Below are 24,216 nucleotides of genomic sequence, written 5' to 3'. Positions count from 1 at the left end.
TCTTGTCTCAGTTCTCTATCGTCTAATTTAATAATAAAACTATAATACTAAATCATGTTGGGGTACCATGCCTTTCCGAGATCAGAGTCTGTTTCTTCGTTTTCTTGCTCTTGTTGCATTGCTTATATCTCTTCACATAGTTTTATACCAAAATTTATTGTCGATTTTAACTTAATTTACTGTATCCCCTTTATTAAACTCGACGAATTCATCGATTAAATGGATGATGTGTGATTACGCGATCATAAAATATATATGCGACATTTTTTTATATCTATTTTATTATAAAATTTATTACTGTGATATATCTTAAAGACATTGTCGCATTGCAAGAATCTCTTCTTACAATATGTCACAAATACTTAGAGACTTAAGTTATTAAAAGTATAAACTTTGAATCAAACTCAAGCTCGGGCTGGCCAGTACTCTATTGTATGTGTGTGTGTGTGTGTGTGTGTGTATATATATATATATATATATGTGTGTATATAGTCCTCTTTAAGGAGTTTCAAGGAAAACGTTCGCAACGTATTTTATCTATGTTATTTTACAGCACGTTATAAAAACACGAGAATTCTAGGAGATAAAAATGCGACTTTTGTAGCATTTAAAATATTTATAATACTTAGGTTTCTCACTTTTAATTAAATCTCTCAGCTTTAACTTTGTCCCTTTAGCATTCACAACCGATTGTAAGCGATTGAGATATTGTTTGGTTTCTAGTGAAAATCCGTTTTTAATAGAATTACATTTTTTATTGAATAATATTTAAACCTATAAAAAAAACAATATATTTAATATATTTATTAAATATATGAATCATATATGAATCCACAGGCTAAAATGATTAACTTTACTTTTTGATTTTTTTTAAATTTTAATGTTAAAGCACTTGATTGATCAGTCAATGCTTTTAGTGCAAGTGGAATTAATCACTTTAGTTTCTGAACGGCTCATATAATAGTCTGTGCAGACAAAATTATACAAATTATACCAATGATTTAATTCATCCAAATCGTATATGGAGGATATAAGATCTATTTATAACACTCATTAGTTGCCCAATATTTACACATGTTTATAGAACTTTTCTAACACCATCGATCGAATATTTTCCATAGAAACTCACCCAACTATGGACGCGAAAATATTTCTGTTTAAGTGTAAGCATGTTGTGTTATATCAATGTATTCACGCAATATATCGCGCGCACAATGTACAATCGAAATTTTCTATTCTACGTTTTTCTATTGCAAGTCTTTTTTTTATCATGAATGAGTTGTTTCTCTTTAAGTTTTTCTCCTCTCTTACGTTGCTTTCCCATTATATTACATTACATTTACGTTAGAATGAGAAAGTCAGTGAAAGATAGAGGGCATATTAGAATAAAAGAAATATTTGCTTTCAATTATTTTAGAATAGAGAAAATCGATTGAGATGTGTGTATACGTGTATGTATATATTTTCATTGTATGTGTATATATATATATATACTTATGGATGATTTTTATGTGATGGTAGGCACTGATGGGGGTGGATGGCTGCATGGCGAGCAGGTTCAAGCAGGCTAGTCTTGGACCAATCTGTATATGTGATGCTGAGCACCGTGTTCAGACGTCGATACTTCGAACACATATGCTGTGCATAGTAATGTTTCCTGCGTATCCCTGTTCGTGACAACCTGAAAAGGTAAGAAATAAAAATGAGAAAAATATTGCCCTATCTATTTATTTTATAATTCTTATAATGCACAAATTTAATTCTGATTTTTTTTCTGTAAAACATTATATTTTATTTGAGGTTTAAAATTAAATATATATTATATTCGAAAATCATATATATTAATAGAATACTCTTTGTATTTTAATTATAAAGAATTATAAGACTTGTAAAACCAAAAACGTTTATCTAAAATTAATAAAATTCAAAGGTATATTTTGGCGCACATGCAATCTGATTTAAAAAAATGAATAAATAAATATATAAATTAGTAGATTGACCTGCATTGACCATAACATGATTTAGTATTTTAAACAGGTTTAACTATTAATTTAAAGATATAAAGGATATTAAAGATTAACATGACAATAATGTCAACGCACCTGGAGGATGGTGAAGTTCTCGAGAACGCTGTTCATCATGTACTTCTCTGGCAGGTGCTTCAGTTTGTGGATAAAATTAATCATATACTCGCACATAGGTGAACGGCTAATACGGTAGACGAACCTGCCATTTTCAAACCTGGCATACTCCGTTTCCACCTTTTCTACCACCTGCTTTCCAAATGAGCACACTTTCGTCGAACACGTTATCGTCATGTTCTCGTTGCTCTCATATCTATCATAATACAAAATACATAAACATCATGTCGGTCTAGAGTTATATAAGCGACGAACAAGTTACTCACTGGCTCGTGACGCCATAGAATGCTCCAGATTCGTCTTGGATGTTACTATTGAGATCAGCCCAAAATTTAACGAGGAAGAAAGCCGCCTGTGGTCCTTTTTCGTAAAGTTCCTTGAGACCGCCCTTCTTTTCGGGGAATTTGTCGTATATCTGTTTAACATCGACCGCTTCCAGCAGCGGGTCCGCGTAAGTCGCGGAACCTCCTATATGGACGAATAGGTGTTTGTGGTACTAAAAAAAAAGAGAGAAATTCATTCGTATAAGACTAAGCTTATCGTTTTGGTTGTATCAACTATCTGAAAACTGAGCGACAAATATTTTACCGATATTGTAATTGATCGGAGCAACGACTTTTGTAATGTAGAAATCATCATTTACAGCTCGAGTCTTTAATTGAATCATTAAAAATTAATTTCTCACAATTTTTTACTACCTATCATATTTTTCATCGGATGCCAATATATTCTTGAAAAGAAAATTTTTTGAAATTTCCTAAGAGATAATAGATTTCATTAAGATAATAAGATTTATATTATTACATTATTACTTAAGCATTGTAGGCACTACTCACAATGTCCTGATCTCTTTGCTGCTCCATGTAGGCCGAGAACTCGACGAGCCTGAGTTTGTGAGTCGCGATGGCGCGTCCTTCCCATGGCGGTGGAGGTTGTGCCTGGACTATGTCACCGCTCGAAACTGCCGTCGCCGGTTTCCCGGTGTAAGCAGGTTGAGGGAACGGTTTGACATCCTGGGACGTTCCAGGCTGTAGGCCTGGTTGCCAAAATTGCTGAAAATATTTAAGCGAGTTTAAGCGATACGTTAATGATTAAGAATTAAACGATTTCCACGCGTTTGATGTTCATTAATAATGATTCGTTTATTACTATTTAATTAATATTAAATAATTGATGTTATCAAATTTTTTTTAACGTCAAATCTGTGAATATCAATACGATCATACTATAATCACATTAGTATTAAAGGAAATAAATTTAAAATATTGAGAAAACTTAAATATTTTCAGAATTTTCTTGAATAAATAATTGCATTAGGTATAATTTATATATAAATGTATCATATAAATATTTTTTTCTTATATATGTTTTATAAATATCACGTTTTCTTTCGATAACAAACAAAGAATTCACAAAATCCTCTTGTTTTCCGTCATTGTTTTAAGCCATCGAGCCGTTGGGCGAGGAACGAGCGATAGGAAATGAAATCAACGAACACAAATAGTAAAGAGCAACAACAACACAACAACAAAATACTAATCGTGTTATTATGTAAAAAGAAAAAAAGTGAAACATTTGATAAACCACAACGACATTTCTCGTTATGCACATATGTCCAAAATGTATATACATGTATGTATGTTAGCATATACATGTGTGTGTGTGTGTGTGTGTGTATGTTGCCTAGATGATAGATATATATAAGATTAGAGCGACGGACAAATATTCAACAATACACAACAAGGGCCCCCAGGGGCAACGTAGCAGCAATAGAGAGCAGGGGGGATGTCACTTTTGCGAGGATGGTTAGTTTTTGATGCAAAAGCCTTCGCGCGATGAAGAAAAGAAAATTTTCGTAGTTGATGTTACAAAAACACACTTTTCTTCTATCATTTGTTCTTGCTCTTTCTTAATCAGAGATGCGAAAAAACATGAAAGAACAAAATAGTGAAAAAGCAAAAATACAATTGAAAAAGAGATGAGAAAGCTAATTTTTTCTTACTATTTATATAATAATCGATATTATTTTTTTTCTTTTCTTTTTTATATACGAAAGACAAAATAAAAACAACGCAGTTAAAATCTGATCCAAAAATCTCAAAGTATTTTCAAATTTGAGACAAGGAATTGTTTTAATTTTTCTTTTTACAAAGAAAAAGTAATGCATTGTTTAAGCAGTATAAATAACTTCAACTATTTAAGCTAAGAATTGTATATTATTATACAACTATTGTCTTGTATGTAAGAGTTAATGCTGAATATATCTTTATCGAGGTCAAACAGTTTATCAATGTACGTTGTTTCTATGAATGCAACATTGTTAAGTCAGCGTCATTCGCTACAATTCTTCTGCAGCGCATCATTTTAATCACACGGTACTATCTCAAACTCTCGTCAAAAGCATAAAAAATTGATTGTCAGTCGGCAAACCACACGGTACTGATCGCCTTTAATTGGCGAATTAGTTATTGGGCGAAGCGGTTAGAAACAAGTCACGAATTTCAAAAGAAAAAGCCAAATCGGTAATATTGATAACAAAAATAAAATATCCTCAAAGACGACGAGACATTTTATGTCTTGTATTTTCATCTGTTGATGAGTTGACGATATCACTTAAACTCAAAATGTGATTTCTCTCCCCGATGCATGGCAGTATTTTAAAGATATATCATTTATTAGTCACTGGTATCACAAAGTTTGAGTTGTTCCTGTCCTTTTTTCTTATTTGAATAAATGAGCTTAATATATCAATTCTTTTATTTGAATAAATGAACTTAATTATATCAATTCTTACGCCATTATAAATTCGCTTTTATTTTTTCATTAAAAATTAATTTTATTTTTTAAAAATCAATTTCAAAATTATCTTATATTAGAAAATATTCCTGAAATGCAGTTTCATGAAGTGAATTCAGAGTTTCATAAGTGTAATAGATCTTTGATGATAATAATGAGTTCAATGCGTTCTTCTTCAGCACTTAATACATCGCTTCAAAAATAATTCATACAATAAAGCAGAAGAAATCGAAATTGCTTGTTTCACTTAAAAATGACTCCATCATATGAAACATGTATCATAGTGATTAACTTAATTACTCTGTACTTCACGTCTCGTCGTCTCACCCTAAAGCTCGTGGCTCTCTTGAAAAGAAAAAGACCGATAAAAAAAAAGAAAAAAAGTCTCAAGGGGTTCTTTCTTTTCCGATATCAGGACTTACCGCTCCGGGAAAGGAGGCAGGGGTGGAAGCAAGGGCAAGGGGCCCCACGAGAGCGGGGGGCATCTTGTTGTGTATCGCACTTCCAGCTGATACTATCTGGGCGCTCGACATGCTCGACATTGTCTGGAGTGCCTTCTCCTTGGCGGCATGATCCTGACAAATTTTCAGACCGATTACCGGACGAAATAGTATCATGTTATCGATATCTGCTTGTATTCTTTTTTTAATTTTAAGCACTATGTCGAAAAGTCGTCGAGGCTAGAGATGGATTCTAGAATGGTGCATTAATATATGTTGTGCTTCAGAATTTGCTACGACAAATTTTAACAACAGATTTGATATGTTTTTTAGCAAACAAATATTTCGATGAAAATCGAAAGGCAATTTTTTAATGCAATCCTTGAAATTGCGAACATAGTTAAAATTTTGAGAAAGCAAGCTTATCTTGTGATAAGCTTTTCATTTTTAAATTATTTATAAATAAAAAAACAATTAATGTGGTGTAAATTGATTAAAAATAAATCGAGCTCAAATTGATAAAAGAACATATCGTTTAATTTTTAAGATACAATTATATTTAAGTTAATATGAAAATTATATATTTTCTATAAATATATAAAATAGCAAATAATAGAATATATAAATATGTATAATTAAAATAGCAAATACAGGAATCAATTTCCCGTTTTTATATATAAATATTTAATAGCGTGTCTGATAAATTTTGGTGCGTATTTTTTTTATCGTTCACTTCGTGGAGGGACAAACGCAATGTCGATCGAAAAATCGGAGAATTCGCGACATTCGGCACTCGCGATATCAATCAACAGCCGACAAATAAATTCGTAACATTCTCAATGATGCGAATCAATTTGCTGCTCTCGGACGCGCGATTACCGGCGTCTCTTTTTTTCCTCCCCCACCCGCGATAATTTTTTTTTCCGTTTCTGTCCATCGCGCGTTGCGTCGTCGTATCGTGCGCGATGAAATCGATCGCGATCGCGATCGCGCAGCGCAATTGATTGCAGAAACAAACCGGCGACGGGGACGAGTCCGGTTGCAACAGAAATTCGCGGGAATTCGGCGCGCTTTTATCGGAAAGCCGTCGTTTTAATCAGCGCCCGACCGAAAATCGCTGACGAGGCGAACGAGAGGTGGTTCGTTGCCGTGACGTTCGGAAAATTGCCGTGCCCACCACCATCATCCAATCTCTCCTCGCCGATTCACCCCCGTGCGCTTATTCGTCTCACCCTCTCGCCCTCGTCCCCACGGGGATTTTCAATTTCGTTCATAAATCCGTAATGGAGGAGTCACTACGAGTGCCGGTCGACCGGAATGAAGCGCCACCCGCGTAACGATGCGAGCAATAAAGAATTTAGCCGACGGTGCGACCGAAAATCACGGGTTGCATTTTGCTCTCGACGTTGTTTACGCCCCTCGCGTGTTCGCTTCGAAGCACACAAAGAGCTGCCGCCGTTCCTATTATTTACCGGTTTTTCGATCAATCCACAGGTGAATTTTATTTTAAAAAATTAAAAAAATTGTCGATGCGTAAGAATATTGATAGCGTTTCTGTGATTTGAAATAATTGAAAATAGAAGTTTTATCTCTGAATTTCAGAACTTTAAATGAACAATATTAACTTTAGTTAAATTCATGTGAATTTTGCTTAACAATATTTTAATTTAAAAATAGTGATGTATAAAAATTAAATATTTTGCAAAATATATATCTTCGGCTTAAAAATTGGATGTTTCGTTAAAATGCGTACATTAAATAAGCATGCAATAAATTAAAAATGAGAAGAATTATAAAAAAAATTTTAATGAAAAAGATGTTTCTCGTGGACATTTCAATAAACTTCAAATTGAATTAATTAAAAAAATTTCGTATATATTTATTATATAAACAATCGATCTATATGATTTTCGATAAGTATGATGGATATATACATATATTAAGAGATTTTATTTTTTATTTTTAGCATATTATTAATCAGATTTACAATGAAGACAATTATTAATAAACAAGTCCGATAACGCATCTTTGCAATTAAGGGATTCTCGCAACGATATTACATGAATAGAGATTTTATTTTATTGAAAAGAATAAAACGATTTTAAAATTATATTTGTGTTTTAATACTGTAACTTTCGTCTCTCTCTTCTATAATTTTTATTAAATTGTCAGAGATAGCAACTTTGGATAGCATGTTCAATTATATTTTCTCTTAAGTTTCGCAAAAACATCACAACATTATCATGCCTTCCAAAATCACACAGATACATACATACATATCGAATGTTCTTCTTAATTAGACTATAATTTAATTTACCGTAATTATTTAATTTTAATTCGAAATACAATTGATGCAACGAATTGGCAGATTAACCGTCGCGTAAGGTCGATTTACAAAGCGGTTTTCAGCCGTGCACGAATTTCGCTGGATAGAATGCAATTTTTTATGAATGTTGGATGACATCGATTACCCGCGAAAAGTCCATTTCGCTGTGCGGGCCGTTGTTCACGTTGTGCGGAGCGCGCGCTGAATTTGCAGCAGAAAATCAATTCGGTTAATTGAGAGGGTGCAGTCCGTGTCGCTTTTTTTAATTTCCACCCTTCGTCCCACACGTTGCCGTTTCTCTCTCTCTCTCTCTCTTCCGTTTTCTCTCTCTTTCTCTCTGTCTCTCTGTCTCTCTGCCTCTGTCTCTCTCTCTATCTCTCTATCTCTCTCTCACCCTTCATCTCTCGAATACATGCCAGGAATGCAGAGGATTGGGCGGGTAACGGGTTGGACATGTTTATCGACATTCTGAAACGCTGCCCGTTTTTGGGCACCCCCTCCGCGACCCCTTTCTACAACCGCTACAACCCCCGTCTACCGCCCCGTTATCGGGAGTACGTTTACACCGCAACAATTAATTACGCCGTAATGCCCGGTGCAATTATTTCCAAAATAGATAAAACGGCGGACGCGATCTCTCTCGATAAACCATGATAGTCGGTGTAACATCGTTTGATGAGCGCGGTGTGTGTAAAATTCGCGAGCACAAAAGCTAAATCAAACCCGCGTAAAACGTATTACGTGTTGTTAACATAAAAGAAAATGACAAATGCGCTGAAAGAAATACAATGGGATTGAAATCGGAAACTCGGGAATATTTATTCAAAGAATATAATATATTTTTATTATACGTCTAGCAGAAAGTAAGTAAAGAAAAGGGTAAAGGAAAGGGTAAATATCGTTTAAAATTTTAATTTCGCTTATTGCTTTTGTATTGCTGGTATAAAATCTGGCAGGTGTGAAAACGCAGATGAATTTTAAAATTTGTGAGAAATAATGATGTATCTTAAAAAGAATTGTTTCTAATTCATAAAAGAAAAATCTATCTTTAAAACTGAAAAGCGAATAAACTATATCAGATATAAAATATTAAATCTTTTTTATGAAAAAAGATCACGTACATCGAAGAGAGCCTTTTATTCAATGCTTAACGGGTTATAATTTTACTTCAATTATGCGAATTTCGAGAGATATAGTTTCGTTCAAATCGAGATATTTAAAAGACGCAAAATACGTCCGAAATTAAAGAGCATGATTTGCATAAAGAAGTATGGTGCGTTCGAAACGTATATACGAACTTCATAATACAAAACTTGTCAGATCGTGAGAATTTTTTTTTTCTCTTCCCGGCTGAATAGATCGCGCGATCCGCGACCGCAGGGGGGGGAGGGACAGCAACCCCCTTGAGCAACAAACAAAAGCCGCGGCGCGGCGTTTACCCTTCCTGAAAAGCGGAAACCAGAAAATTACGTCACGGCGGACCGTACACCCTACCCGCTACTTTCCTGAATAATGTCCGTGGTATGCGGCCACTGCAGTTGCAGTTGCTGCTGCAGCTGCGGCTGACCATACTCTTAAAAACGGAAACCCGCGCAAGTATTTCATAAATGGCACGGTAACACGGAATCGCGCGCGCGAAAACAGACGACATCTTATTACATGAATGTCGCATATGTAATTAAAATTGTTCGAGGAACGCCGGCGTTTTTTTTAACTTTCCGTGGCTTCTGAAAGTCGAGGCGTATACAATGATATATAAATATATATATATATAAATAACAAGAATATAAAAAAAAATTAAATATTATTATCATACGTGGAATGAGTCGCACATTTGTTATTTAAACTTGAGACAACAATTCTTACGAAAGAGTATTGAGAAACAGCCTCATTTATATTGCAGCACATTGTTTCTAACTAAATCTGGACTCGAAACTCGGTTAAAGTTCACTTGAAATTGAATGAACAATGAAGTTTTGTTATCCATTTGTGTCCTTGAAACTTAGCTCGCGAAAACTTTCATTTTCGATAGCTTGTACTACAGAAAGTATCGATACTTTGACATTCTTTACCTCGTGTCAAAGAGTATTACTTTCGAAAAAGGATTTCCGATTGTATCGCGAAAATCTCCGATTCTTCTCTGAAAATTTTACTAATTAGATCTATATCGGAGAAACGAACTAATATGTTTTTTCAATGATCCTTTAATACGTTTACGATATAATTTAACGATCCAACTATTTGGTAGTCTCGTCCAGATTGCGCGAAATATCCCGAAAAAAAATTTGATTTATCGTCCTCGATTAAATGCAAGTTTTTCTCTTCGAACGAGAATTTTACCGGAGTGTTGCATGCAATCGCACGGTTAATTTACACGCTCGGCTTGTTTTTCCACTTTTTTCTATTTCCGAATATTGACCGATCCTGTATAAACACAATACTCTCTATTTCTCTGTCTCTCTTTCCCCTCTCTCCCTCCTTTCCTCCCTCTTGCTCTCTTTCGTGCATTCTGTCTCCCGCTATTTTACTGCCCATCGGCGAAATGGAGGCACCAGCGATTGCACCGCTGTGCTTTGATTTATTAACCGGCGCGCAATTGTTCGCGAATCGCTTTAATAATTCAGCTGTTGATTAAACGGGGCTGGGTTCATTTTTACGCGTGATTTATCCCGCGGCAATGCTCCTCTCGATATGCGTGTCCCTCCCTCTCGTCGAAAATGATTCCGCAGAGGCTATCACCCGTTAATGCTCGCACATCGCCGCGCGATCGAGATTTAATATTATCGCTACTACTATCCGTACGTAGGATTCTGCGAGGTAGAAAATGCGAAATACAACAGAATTCCGATTACCTTGACGCCGAGCGAGCCGATCGAATGTTTGATTGTTGATGAAAAGAATTGTTCAAGAACAATTATACAAAGAAATGTACATACAAATCCTTTGAATACAATATTCTCGAATCCTGAATCTCGTAAAAAATTGAGAAAATTGAGATGAAAAATGACAATACAGAAAAGAAAAAAATATCCTACAAAAATACACTCAAGTTATCGAATTATATAATCAAAATTATCAAAATTATATTCTTTAGTTTTTTCCAATGCGCGATATTTTTTTTATCTTTTAGATATTTCTGAAATAATCCAGAAGTCAACATGAAACAATCTGCCATTCTTTGATGCAGAAGTTTATTTCATTTTATTAATGCAATGTCATGTAATAAATTTCACGTATGTATAATTATTTTATTGCTTTTTAAATTTTTTTATATACTAAACAAATTTAATATATATCGGCTGTACGTTAAAAGAAAAATGAAAGTTTGCATTCATAAGATTGAAATATCAATTCAATGCATTACGTTTACATGAACGTGTTTAAACGTGCAATATTTTATTGAATATATATTATCAAACAATGCGATGTGTTATCAAGTATTATAATATTGTTAAATAAATCATCACATATAATCGTATTTATTTCGCATTTCATTATCATAATAACGCGTCATGTTAAACCGCCGCTGTCGTTTAATTTATTTCGGTAATCATAGAATATACGCGTCCATACAAATAAATATAATTTAAATCGTTTGCACAAAAAGAATAAATTAATTGATTGTCCCTTCACGAAAGAGGCAAGATACACAATCGAGTCGCGCGATATCGGACTCGATGTATTATTGAAAAGCCTTAAGAAAAACACTAGATAAAATAATGAACGCTGATTAAGAAATATATACATGTCAATACTTACCACTTTGAGTTTTGCCTGTATTTCCCGGAGTTTTCTTCTCGCGAGAACCTGTATATGCGAAGATACTTGTTTTCGCGTTCTCGTCTTACCGGTCCTCAATTTGATATAACGGGCGATCAGCTCGTTGCGACCTGCAACACAATCAATTATGTATCAGATTAAAGTTCATTATTGATATCGTTGCTAAAATAAACTGCATACAGTCAGGCGCAGTATTCTTTTGTGAAAACAAGAAAAAAAGAAATTTGCAACACGAATGATTAGAAAAAGTTCTATTACCTTTGTCCAGTTTTATGGCTACATTTTTGCGTAAATGAAATATTTTATTATACAATGTATCAAAAACAAAAAAAAGTAAATCGATAATTAAACAATTTATTTCGCTTTTTCTCATATTAAAAATATAAGTTTATTATTATTTTTATCTGAACTGCTTTATTTATTTCCTATAATCATAAGAAAAATAATTATGCACATTGTATAAAAATGTATCTATTAAATAATTATTTAACAAACATATAATTAAACATGAATCTTTGATAGAACGTAATGTAAATTAATTCATTACATAATCATCTAAATAAATAAAAGTTTATTCTTCGCAATTAAAGAAAATCATACAGGCTCTTAATCTATTAATATTTAATCACGATTCATTAAGTAACATTTATAAATAAATGTAATGATGTTTGAAAAATATGATGTCATACATTTTTATTTCGTACATTATTTTAAAAGTCCAAACAAATTAACCATTTTAGAGATAGAATCAATGCTTTTATAATTAATAATAATCAAGGAATCGACTCTTCCATAAGAATGAGCTTTCGCAAAACACTATCTGACTTTTCAAATCATTTAAATCCGTTTCTTTTCCTCGCTATTTGCCTGTTTTCCCTTCTCCCGAGTCGTTTTCACGAAAAAAAACCTGGACGCTTCAATAAATTCTGATTTCCTCGCCGGGAATGGAAACAAACAAGCGCAGTATCCGCAGAAGCGTCAAGATCGGTCCTAGGAAATTAAAGCTCCGTGACGAAGATTGCATTCTCGCGAATCTCGGATGGAGTTCTCGCGGGAATTCCTTCTAGAATTGACGAGAAGCAGATCGAACGAATTCAAACAAACTCTCGAGCAACCGCTCGAAATAGGCTTTGAGAGAGTTGCCTCGCAGAAGCGTCAGATAAAATGCGCTTTAAAACAGAGTCGAACCAATCATCGACGTATTTAAATCAAGCGATTGCATTTTAGACTGGAAGTTATATATCTTGTCAGACTTCCCGTCCACGGTTGGTTCTTGCTCTTTAGAGATTTATTATATTATCGTACTTGAAAATGCAATGACATTTAACGGCTATTACGATCTTTGTATTATATAGAAAATATATTTATAAATTTGTAATCAGAATTACTACAAATTAACATATGTGCCTTAATCTCTTTCTTGAGTGATTTTACGGATTTTTACAATGATGCAGTGTCTCTTTTACATTAACATTTCGGGCACAATACGAATAATGTGATACATAATGAAAAGTGATAATTTATAAAAATAGCACACAATCGACAAAAAAGGAAGTAATTAAAAGCACGAGCACACTAATCGCACGATTCACCTCGTGACAGATGATACAGATTGTCTCGACAATAACGCGGAGGATGCTAAATGACGAACAATTTACGGGATCGCGCGAAAAAGAGCAGCTTCACCACCGCGGGAAAACTATTTCGCGCAAAATTCGCGGCTAAATTTAGCAGGTGATAAAGCGCGCTCGTCATAAATTCTAATTAGCGGGAGAGTGCGCGAGAAAGTGCGCTCTAAAGCGTCGTTTGGCGACTCAATCCGACGGATACCTGCGCGAAATTACGCGGCCGCGTAATTCGCGACTCGGCACGATAACGAGCGTAATAAATCGTAATGAGTCGAAGCGGGCGGGAAACGAGGCGGGAGAAATGTTATTCCGTGAGATGGAACGGAGGACGAGGCGAGACGACACGAGAGAGAGAGAGAGAGAGAGAGAGAGAGAGAGAGAGAGATGGGGGGAGAGGGAGAGAGAGAAAGAGAGACGGAATGCTTCCATTCGATTCGCGCGCTTATAAACACGTGGATATAAACCGTTCGCGAAATTGTCGATAACGAGAGACGGATTTCCAAACTCGAGTGAAAGGAATCGAGAATCAATTCGAATGCGGGGGGAGAGGATGGCATTCAGATTTCATCGTGCCCCGATGAAAACCCAACTGCCTCCGTCGGCTTTAACAACACGAATGTTCCATTTGCACGCTCCGTTCCGTTTTTTATATAACAATGCATCACGCATGCATCGTACATGGTATGTATGTGTATGTATGAGAGAGAAAGAGAGAGAGATTAGAATGTTTTGTTTTAATGCGAATCTCGTGTATCAAGAGTCATGAAAATGTCAAAGAGTGCGAATATAAAGTTTCTGAAAGATCTTTGAAGGACTAATCTCTAAATGCGCGATTCCTTTTGTGCAGATTGTGAAATTAAAAAAGAAAAGAAATTCACACAGATACAGATTCTACAATATATTAATTATTGTTAAATATTGATGAACGATTGTATCTATATAGATTTTAATTTTCTACGTGTGTGTTTAAAAAAAAAGGCAATATCTGCGAATATTTCTCGCTTAATTAATTTGTTTATTACTTTTTAAATTTATGATGCTCGTTTTGTGAATATTAAAAAAAAAATAAACAAATAAATATTAAAGAATTTCAATTACAATAATTTTATAGTAGCACGCTATCCACAAAGTGCACTTTTAAAAGTAGTAAGAATCATCTGTAATAAACAGAAATTCAAAAAAAAAAGGGGAGAAGATCCTCTTCTAAATTATTTTTGCCTGGACTTTAATCGCGGAACTGCCATAACGTTAACTCAGTGCGCTACGCGTTGAATGTTCAACGGTCAATATGCGATGACAAATGCAATATAACTCCGTGCGACGAAACAAAAGAATTGTAGATTGGAGTTCTTTGCGGGGGAGTTTTCTTTGCTTTCGATGAATTGATTTCTGACCGATTGGACCGTGTAAATGGCGTTCTATGCGCCACCTTATCGACGCTTAGATTTCACAGCCGTTAAGGTTTTACGGTCGCCGGTGACCGTAAAACCGGCGCCAGACGGCATCAAACGTGTCGTAATTGAAATAACGTTTAACTGTACGGTAAGCAGAATCACGCCAGCACTTTGATTCCGGCGGATAAGCTCACGAGACGCGACGAGACGTATAGAATCCTAACGACAACATGGAACACTTTGAGATCGTACGTTGATCACACGAACGTGAACGATTCGAGAGTTCCTTATACAGAGGAAGTTGTGCACTCTGTCAAAAATCACGTCTTACGTTGCCGATTTTAAATTCTCGTCGGATGAAAAAGTTCTTTAATCGCGATATTCGGATGGTGAATAATATTTGAGTCTTTTACAGTAAATCAAATATATCTCTCTTAAGCGCCTATGACATAATCGCGAGATTAATTATAGATTCGATTATCGAAGTACGTGCGTATTTTGGCGGGAAACAAAAAGGACTGAAAATCGCGATATCCTGGCACGACCTGCCGCTTTCAGCGGCAAATAAATTATTTCCCCTATAAATCTCCAAGTTTCGCGGAAAGTTTCGAGAGAGATTACCGTCTTGCTTCTTGCGGAAAGACTCGATTAAGAGTTGGTGGTGAACATGGCTCGCTAAATGATTCATCGATTACTCGAGCGAGAGGAGCGATGCAATACGTCGAGGAAAACACGGGGGACGAAGTGAAAAGCCGAATCTTCTTTTTTGCATTGCAAATCGCAAGTCGGACAAAATTACGCGCATTCGTCTTCGTCCCGGACTTTGTAGGCGACGGCAGTAACGAATATCGTTCCCGCATTGCCAAGTTTGTCGAGTGCACAGACATTGTTCGTAATATAAGCGCGCAATCGATCGAAGTCCTCTTATTTATGTCGCCGCTATGACGGTAGATCGTGACCACGATTACTGCGAAGTTAAAAATACGAGGTACAGACACGGAGAAATTGAATTACTCCAACTGTGCAGACTTTGTAATAAATAACTGGCCACTGCGTCACTTGTGCCAATTTTGGAAAAAGTATCGCGCTCGATATTCGGACGGAAATTAAACAAAAAACAAAAAGGAATAAATCTCTTTCTCTTTTTAAGCATCAATGACAAAGGTGAGAAACGTGATCAAGGATATTCGTGCTTGATTAAAAAACTTGATTCGTACGATTAAACTAGTTTGATGGGTCTCAAGTCGATCACAGTCGAGCACTTCTCTACCTTTTCTTCTACACCCGCTGCGGAAATGATATGCAGCATGGAAAAGAATTCGGGTAACGTTTCGCTCGAGCGTTTCTACGGTTTCGCGGAAATTCGGAAATCTGTTCGCATCCGCCGCGAATCTTTCGCAGGAAGCTGCGATATCCTGGCGGAGATTACGAGGATCTATGAGGATATGCTGTCTTCGTCGGATAGTAACGTGGGAGAGGGAGGAGGGAGAGATGTGCAAGAGTCAGGCGGAAGGGGGTATAACGGGAAGATGGGAGGGAGAGGCGGTACGGAGAAGCATCGGGAGGAAAATATTCGAGATTCCAGGGGAACCGCGTGATGACTCAATTTCGCAAAGACCGTTAAATGGCCCGCTATGAACCATGCGCCACCGCCGGCCGCGTTCCTTCTCTGTTTTTGAAGGCCGAACATTCTTCGCAGGGGGTCGGTTATGCCGGCTTAGGTATCTCTTCATAGAACCGACTACAAAGAAGAGCTCCCTGTTCATTTGACTTTTCTTATCTCGCGTCAGATCGATCGATGATTCTTACGAATCATCGTTGCACGTGTTACTTAATTACAAATCGAGCTTGACGTGCTCTTTCGAATTTGATTAATCTCCTAATCTTTGAAAACATGCAATATACTATAATGCGGATATGCATATATAATGAAACTAAATAGTCTTGAATAGTATTAAAAAATTATTGATATCTCGTTTACGATACTCGTGTTAATTTAATTAATAAGTAAAATGATTGTATAAGAACCGATAAAATAGTTATATTAATTAAATAATATTGATTGATGTTCGTAATATGTGTTATGTCACAAGAGATTCAAAAACATATTCCTTGAATTTTGATCAATAACAAAATTTCATTACTTCCTTAATTTCAAATAATATTTGTTTTAATTCAATCTTGATCTGATATTCAGCTTTTATCGAGATGCAATTTTAATAAAACGTTCCTTTATGTAATCTAACATCGACAATTAAGTGTTTTCATTTTCCATTGTTGGCTATTATCGAGCACAATCTCGTCTTTTTCGGCATCTACCTGTGCAAGCTTAGAAGCAATTTATTATCAAAGAAGGTAAGGCCCTTTTTTCACAAAGGGAGAAGCGTCGGATGACGAGGGTAGAAAAGGGGAACATGTAGGAGCCGTGCCCGAGGCACTTCTTCCCCACTTCAAGCCGAAGATCGATCATTGCCCGAGCATGTAGATGAGATCGAGATCAGCGATCGACATCGGATGTACAAGACGGAGTGGGACGAAAGCAGCCGAACGAGAGAAAAGGAAAAAGTGGATGGGAAAGAGGAAGAGAGAAAGGCAGAGAGGAATAGAGAGAGGGATTGCTAGATGCGCGACGCGACGAGCAATCAACGTAAATCACTTGGCTGATGCTCAATTTAACAAGAAGGGCCATTATGATCACGAACTCGAAGTAACGAGCGCAAGGATCCCTCTCTCTCTCTCTTCCTCTCTTGTTCCTTTATTTATAGCAAAGTATATAAACTATCTACGATCCTGAGTAAGAAGATACAGTTTGTTGCACATACGTAACGCTATTTTAAGAAGCCCCCAGGCATTATTACCAGCTGATTGGAAATGACGGCAAGAAGTTTACGCGAAAGAAATATGTCCCATTACAGGCTCGTTAACGAAACGTGAAGCAACGCGCGATTTCTCACCGATTCGGCGACACATGTATTCCGCTAATTAACACATCTGTTTGCAATTTTTAGATGTTACCTTGCAAAATCAATTCGTGTACCAAATAGCTCGTCATTAATCACGCTACGAGCGTCCGCGCTTAAATCGGTTAAAATATTATTCTCCCCTGACACACAGCGATTATGTATATAAATCACCTGCTTATAAATAATTTTATTCGTCTTCATTCTTATCATACATTAGCATTTAAAAATAAATGCTTAAATGCTCATTATGTAAATGCTATTTATTTATTTGCTAATTCAATTTAAATTTTATCCTTTTTTTCACGTGATTGATTGCATTAGCTTGTATTTGGATAAATCATTTTGTACCATAGATGGGAAAACTATTTCAAACTGACATCGTAACAGCATCGTAAACACATTGTATTCCCGGAGATGACGTTATAAAGGCCAGCGTGCGGTCAGCATGCGGCTCATTAACTATATTAGATTTAGTGATCATCGTTAAACCGTGCTTCGATATAAATCTTCAGCCGTTAGATTGGTATCTGCTGAGTTATTATATAACGGAGAAATATATGCGTGGACATGGTGGACTTTTCTGTAAAATTAAATAGAGAAAGAAGCTATGCAACATGAAATTATTATATATTCATAAAACGTTTTGACAGATATGTTTTTGCTACTTCGCTTATTAATATATCTTTTATCTTTCAAATATACTTAATCAGCGATTAAAAATTGCTAAATAAGATATGCAAAGTCTCGATTATTAAAATTTATGAATTCCGATTGATGTGTTTTCCACATCATTTCGAACAAATTAAACAAATACATTTTTCTGACTGGATAAATTTCTGGTGAAGTATCATTACATCGTAATTTATTTCATTTATTTCAACTATATTTATTTCAACTATATAATCAAATATATATATTTAATTTAAATAGCTACTTCCACTTTTTTACTCGTCAAATTATCGATTAAACTTTCCAATTAACATAAATATAACCATCAGTCAATTAATTTTCGTATTTTCTCTCGAGCATTTCCATAAGTTCCACCCTCTCGACAGTCTTATTTTCTATGGGATTCTTGCGTTATCGAGCAGAGCTGCAAATTGTGCAGTTACGAGCTGCAATAACGGAGGGCACTCGCTCGAACGACCTTGGTGCTCGGTTGACGTCGTCAAGAGGGATCGCTTTTGACATGTCGAGGGCCCGAGAGGCTCACCAATGGTCCTCGGGGTATCCTGGACTTTACCACGAAGCACCGTCGCTAATCGATGGTTCACAAACAGTGCGCCTCATACCGGTCCTTCAACCAGCGAAGTGCGTTTAAGCTCGTTTGGTCAATTAGCAATTACCGAACACACCGCGACCACGAGGGATAAGCACTCGAAAAGCTTCTTGAACCATATTCACACCGGCTAGATTGCCGAAAATATTTCCGGATCAGAGAATCTCGCATACTTTTATTTAAAAAAAAATTTTCTTTAGTCTCTTTGAAAATAATATCTCGATCTTTTTGGAAAAATTATAAAATATTCTATAAACTTGTAAAATGGTTAATATTTATGTATTATATTTTCAATGTTTCATACTGTGAAAAATTCTAACATCAAATAAAGTTAAAAGCTTTAGAAAATTTTGAAAAATGTGAGCTGTCAGGTGACATATTAAACAAGCAAATTACGTACTTGATGAAAAAGTCAAATATTTTACAATAGGCGAATGAGAGAAAAGAAAATTAAAAATTTTTCTGAAGAATTTGGATAATGAAATGTTACAGCCTATTAAATCTCTGAAATTATAACTGATGTCATTACTTTGTTCGATGTCTTAAAAACATTAATACAACTCGCTACTTTGAAATTTTCTCGAACTCGCTACTTTGAAATTTTCTTTGTTTTGAAAGAAGCAATATGCGGCAACTTTTCTCAAACATTTGTAAGGGCAACGAAGGAAGTCGTCACTTATCTGATCGCGCGAAGAACGAGAAAGTCGAGCTACTCCTGCGTGGCCTCGAAAGGCACCCTAAAAAGCTATATGGGCGTGTATACTTTCGAGGCGAAAACGCGAAGGGGGAGACAAAAGTCAGAGAGGTTGGGAAGTCGATAAGTGTCCTTGCGCCCGAAGAAGGATCCCCTCGCATCTTGACACGGTGACCCCCACCCTGACGACCTCGACAAACTCCTACTACTACAAGTCTACTACAACACCACTACTATTACCGCTACTACTACTACTATTACTACTACCACCGGGCAAACCCCGCAACCCAGTGCCTTCTTCTTATCATCCCTGGGCGCCATTCCATCCATCTTCCTTTCTTTCCATTTTCTTCGGCGCTACAACCACTACTACTATCCTCAATATCGCCACCGACACACCAAGAGCGAGAAAGAGAGAGAGAGAGAGAGAGGAGAGAGAGAGAGAGAGAGAGAGAGAAGGAGAGAGAGAGAGAGAGAGAGAGAGATTCGCTGGCATGGCACCACCATACCAGGATCTGTCGGCACAACCCGCCCTCGCCTCCTTCTCCACTTCCGCGCCCCGTATACTCGCTCCCTTTCCGGGACCCGTATCACCCCTTCCCCCCGCCGACCCTCATCCCCGACTCCACCTCATGCTCTGTTCACTAATTGCACATTCTTCGCATAGTTTCGCCATCCCCGTCCCCTCGCCAACCCTCTCCTCGAGAGTAGAGAGAGGTCGAAGGAGGGAGGGGAGGGATAGCAAGCCCTCGGCATACAACTACCGCCTGTGTGTGTCTCTCTCTATCTCTCTCCCTATTCCGTCTTCCTATCCTCTTCTCTCCTTTTACGACCTTCCGTCTTCTTCCCTCCTCGTCAACTCACATGTACCTTGTACTATATGCCTCCCTTCCCCTCGGCGTACGTCCTTGTCGACCCGTTTCACCTTGTAGCCTCCTCGCACACCGCTACTTCCAACCCTCGCGCGAGCATCTTCCTTTCTACTTTCGTGTTCCGTTAACTCAGTGAGTCTTTCCTCGCTCTCTCATGCGTATTTGTGTGCGTGCTCGCCAGAGAGACATGTATTAGTGCGCGCAAGTAGGCGTGATTTTCTTCAGAGTTCGCGAAGTCGAATTCTACAACAATCCCATGGAAGCAGCCGGTTGCGCGCGCGAGCTTCGTGCATCTTACGTCACTACTAGGCTATATATAATACAAATATGCGATATACACGTATGGATAAATGCCGAGAACAAAATTTGCATTTTACGTAAAAAGCATATAGGTTAAAAAAATCGTGACATAAATCCTTATTATACTCTTTAAATGAAATTTCACATGTCAAAACGCGAGAAAACTGAAAAGATATTTTAAATATATCTGAAAAATATATTTTAAATAAACGACTTGAGTAATTTTAAAGACAACTTTCTAGCTATTCCAAATTTTGTATCTTTCGATAGCTAATGAATCAAATAATAATTTAATTTTTAATTTTTTCTTGGTTTTTTTTGCATATTTGCATATAAAGATTTAGAAAAAAAATTATGCTGAGTTCTTTTGGTTCAATAATCATCTTATAAATAGACTACACCTTGCGAAATTTATTCGCGAGTTCAAAGAGTATATTCTTTTTTGTCTTTACCATAAAATTGAGATACTTAATACAGTAGCATCAAGTTTTTCTTTTTCTCTCACCCTGAATAATTCATAGCTTCGAGAAATTTTATCGTAATTACATTAAAATTTATTTTATTTTTCTAACAAATATCGCGAGATTTCGAGTTTCAATCAACAAAAATTTTATCCGCATATTTATTTGATACTTTGATCATTCAAGATATAAATATCAAATGTACATCCATCTTTACACTTTAACAGATGTAAATTTATCCTTGCATCGCGATATTGAAAATGATAGACGATTTATTGCAGCCAGTCTCTCTTTTTCTTTTATCTTTTTTCAAAACTTTACAAAGTTCAATAAACAAAAAGCGTAACAGCAGGTGCACACACGAATAGCAAACATATCTATCTTTATGTCGACGGATTTTACTGGCGGAAAATTTATTTCCCACTTATACCAGTCTCAAGTTATCCGGTTTTCCTTGCTTCTTCACGATCCTCTATTCAATTTCTGATCGTAAGCCAGCAAAGATGTAAGATCGCACTTAGCTTCGACACGGGGAAGCAAGAGTCACTTAAGCATCACATTTTTATGTTCGAAAGAAAAAAGAAAAACAAGAGAAATTCTTGTGATGTTGAGCAAAAATTTTTATTAATATTAATATTTAGCATCTGTTTGTTTTTATATATTTTATATTTTAATATTAATAAGAATAAATTAAAAAACTAGATCAAATATTTCCAATAATAAATATTTTAAATGTAACTCTCTTTCTCTTATTTTTAAAAAATAAACATCGTTAATTATATGCATATATAATATTTATTTTTTTAAATCAATTATCATAATTTTTGAATTTTAAAATGACTTTGAAATACAATCGCAGAAAGATGTGTCGAATTGATCATTGACAAGTAATTTCTCTTTCATTTTAATATGCCACTTTGCTCAAGTAATCTCTTAGATAGAAAAGAAATTTCTATATTTAAATTGTTTCCTCATTAATTATCTTGTAATCTATTTCTTTTACAAAAATTATGTAATAAAAAGATGAATATTATTTAATAAATATCGAGATTGAATTTGATTACAATAAATATACGACAAAGACATATCTATTTGACACGCGTGAAATGCATGGTATGTCCAAATTTGCTTTGAATAAGTTTGATATGTAATCAATGTCGAAGCTTTATCGTCAGACTGTTTTACGCGCAGATTACAGTGCTAGGTTACCGTATAAAATATATCTGAAAAATATATCCTGAAGAGTAACGTTGCAACGCGACGGAATCGCATTCACTAAATCCCATTTGCTACTCCTACGCAACGAAAACGAAGAATCGAATCGCGTCGTCGTTCCCTTCCCTTTACGATGCCACCGCGCCGTTGTTGTTTTCGTGCGCAATTTTCATGATATACAGGCGGACGATTTTATCCCGCCGTGGTAGTTTTGCGGACGATGCAGGATACGCCCCGACTCGTATACACACCGGGTGTTCCGAAAGAAACTCAAGAATTTCATTTATTCTTTCTCTTTTTCGACACGTACAAAAATTCGATACAAAAAAAGATACGTGCAAAATTTGTCGGAGTTTGTCCTTTTGTTTCTTTTATTTTTTTCGAGAATTTTGTGTGTAATATTTTACTTTAGTATTTCAAATATTTGATAATCTCTCAAGCTTCAAGTAAACTGTTTATGAAGATGAAATTCACACCTTTGATTTATGTAAAGTGATCTTAACATTGCCCAATCTCAATGTAAATAATTTTAAAAATTGTAGGAAAATCATACTCGAAGATTAGTCTTGTATGTCTGATTTTGGGACACTAGATGTATGAGGCCGCCGGAAGGCAACCCGCTCGTTTCCGAAACCTGCATATCGGCGTGAGCGGTCCTGCAAGGCGCGCTCGTAAAAGGCGCTCGTAAAATGGAAAGGGATTAAAGCACCACCCAGGGTTTCCCTACACATGAGAGGTGGGTGGCGGTGCGTGCGGAGGGAGAGGAGAGAAGGAGAGAAGGAGGAACGGTGAAGGAGAGTAGATGGGTGGGCGACGAATGCCGTGGAGTATATATCCACGGATTTACGAGGACGATAAACGGGATTATACGCCTTCCGTAAACCTTGAAACGATCCTTCGAGTGAGCGCATAGTTTGCGTAAGGGCGATGTTTCTCTCCGTCCTCTTGCCGTATCCTTCCACCCTCTCTCCCCTTCCGCCCTCTTCGCGATCCTATCCCTTTTTTTCTCGCTCGCGCGATTGTCCTGCATCCATTTCGTTCTTTTTCATCTTTTATCTCACTTCGCACCCGCGTCTCTCATTTACCGTTTTTACTCACTGTGTCTCTTCATTACGATGTCGCTGCAATGCTGTAAAATCCTCGCGACTTTATTGCCGCGTTGTTTCATTTTTGCAATCTTCAACTAGAAGTTATAATACATGTGCTCTTTCCGATTTTTTGAAAATATAACAGGATATATTTATTTAAGGATATATTTCTAAAGAAAAGAATTATTATATTAGATAATCAAATAACATACGTTTATTTTTATTAGTCACACTCTCTCTATTGTAAAATAAAAAAGTTTTTATATAATATATACTTAAATGGACATTTATTTTATTTTTTTGACTTTCATTATATAATTTTGTGTTGAAATAATAAAAACCAAGTATTATAATTAAATTTGAGTACAAGTTAAAGATGGAACTGTTAGAATTATGGAAAAAACTACTTTTCGGTGAACAAATTTTATGAAACACCTAAAGAATGTTTGGAGAATATTCTCATTACATAAAAAGTTTTGCTTGCGCGAAATTGCACGACCATTTTGTCTTATTAATACTCTTTCTTTCATTTTTCAAATTTTCTGAAATAATAGCAATTCATTATGTTACACATTGTTGTTTATACATATTAATTATTTTATCATTACATTAAATTAAATGTTTTCGTACTTTTATTCAACGAATACGTATTATATATTTTGTGTTTCCTTTCCCTATATTTTTCTCTTCAGATTTTATAATTATTATAATAATTAATATTTTTTTAATGCGCTCTATATATTTTAGCAAAGGTTATTCCTCCACGAATTCCCTTTCTACGAATTTTAAATTAATTACACATTATATTGTTCGTTCGTTGAACATATTTAACCATTTTT

At 35.8% G+C, this 24,216-nt stretch overlaps 1 protein-coding gene across 11 annotated transcripts in view; it reads right to left on the bottom strand.

The window, feature by feature from the left end:
• Positions 1 to 822: 822 nt before the first annotated feature.
• The window catches only part of LOC105257292 (protein scalloped), a 154,393-nt gene continuing 130,999 nt past the window's right edge, over positions 823 to 24,216 (bottom strand). For 8 of the 11 annotated variants that reach the window (XM_025413829.1, XM_011267823.3, XM_025413828.1 and 5 more), the window contains 6 exons: positions 11,463 to 11,593; positions 5,360 to 5,512; positions 2,978 to 3,193; positions 2,408 to 2,637; positions 2,103 to 2,337; positions 824 to 1,681 (listed from right to left, as the gene is read on the bottom strand). In XM_025413829.1, coding sequence (XP_025269614.1) covers positions 1,568 to 1,681; positions 2,103 to 2,337; positions 2,408 to 2,637; positions 2,978 to 3,193; positions 5,360 to 5,512; positions 11,463 to 11,593 — 1,079 coding nt within the window. In that variant the 3' untranslated portion in view covers positions 824 to 1,567. Of the gene's footprint in view, positions 1,682 to 2,102; positions 2,338 to 2,407; positions 2,638 to 2,977; positions 3,194 to 5,359; positions 5,513 to 11,462; positions 11,594 to 24,216 lie in introns of all 11 variants that reach the window. The other 3 variants (XM_025413826.1, XM_011267822.3, XM_025413831.1) reach the window with 2 other exon arrangements.

This window comes from Camponotus floridanus, unplaced genomic scaffold (assembly GCF_003227725.1).
Source record: "Camponotus floridanus strain SB8 unplaced genomic scaffold, Cflo_v7.5 scaffold70, whole genome shotgun sequence".
NCBI lineage: Eukaryota > Metazoa > Arthropoda > Insecta > Hymenoptera > Formicidae > Camponotus > Camponotus floridanus.
The sequence above is the reverse complement of the archived record's forward strand: the minus strand, read 5'-3'. Positions and strand labels throughout refer to the sequence as shown.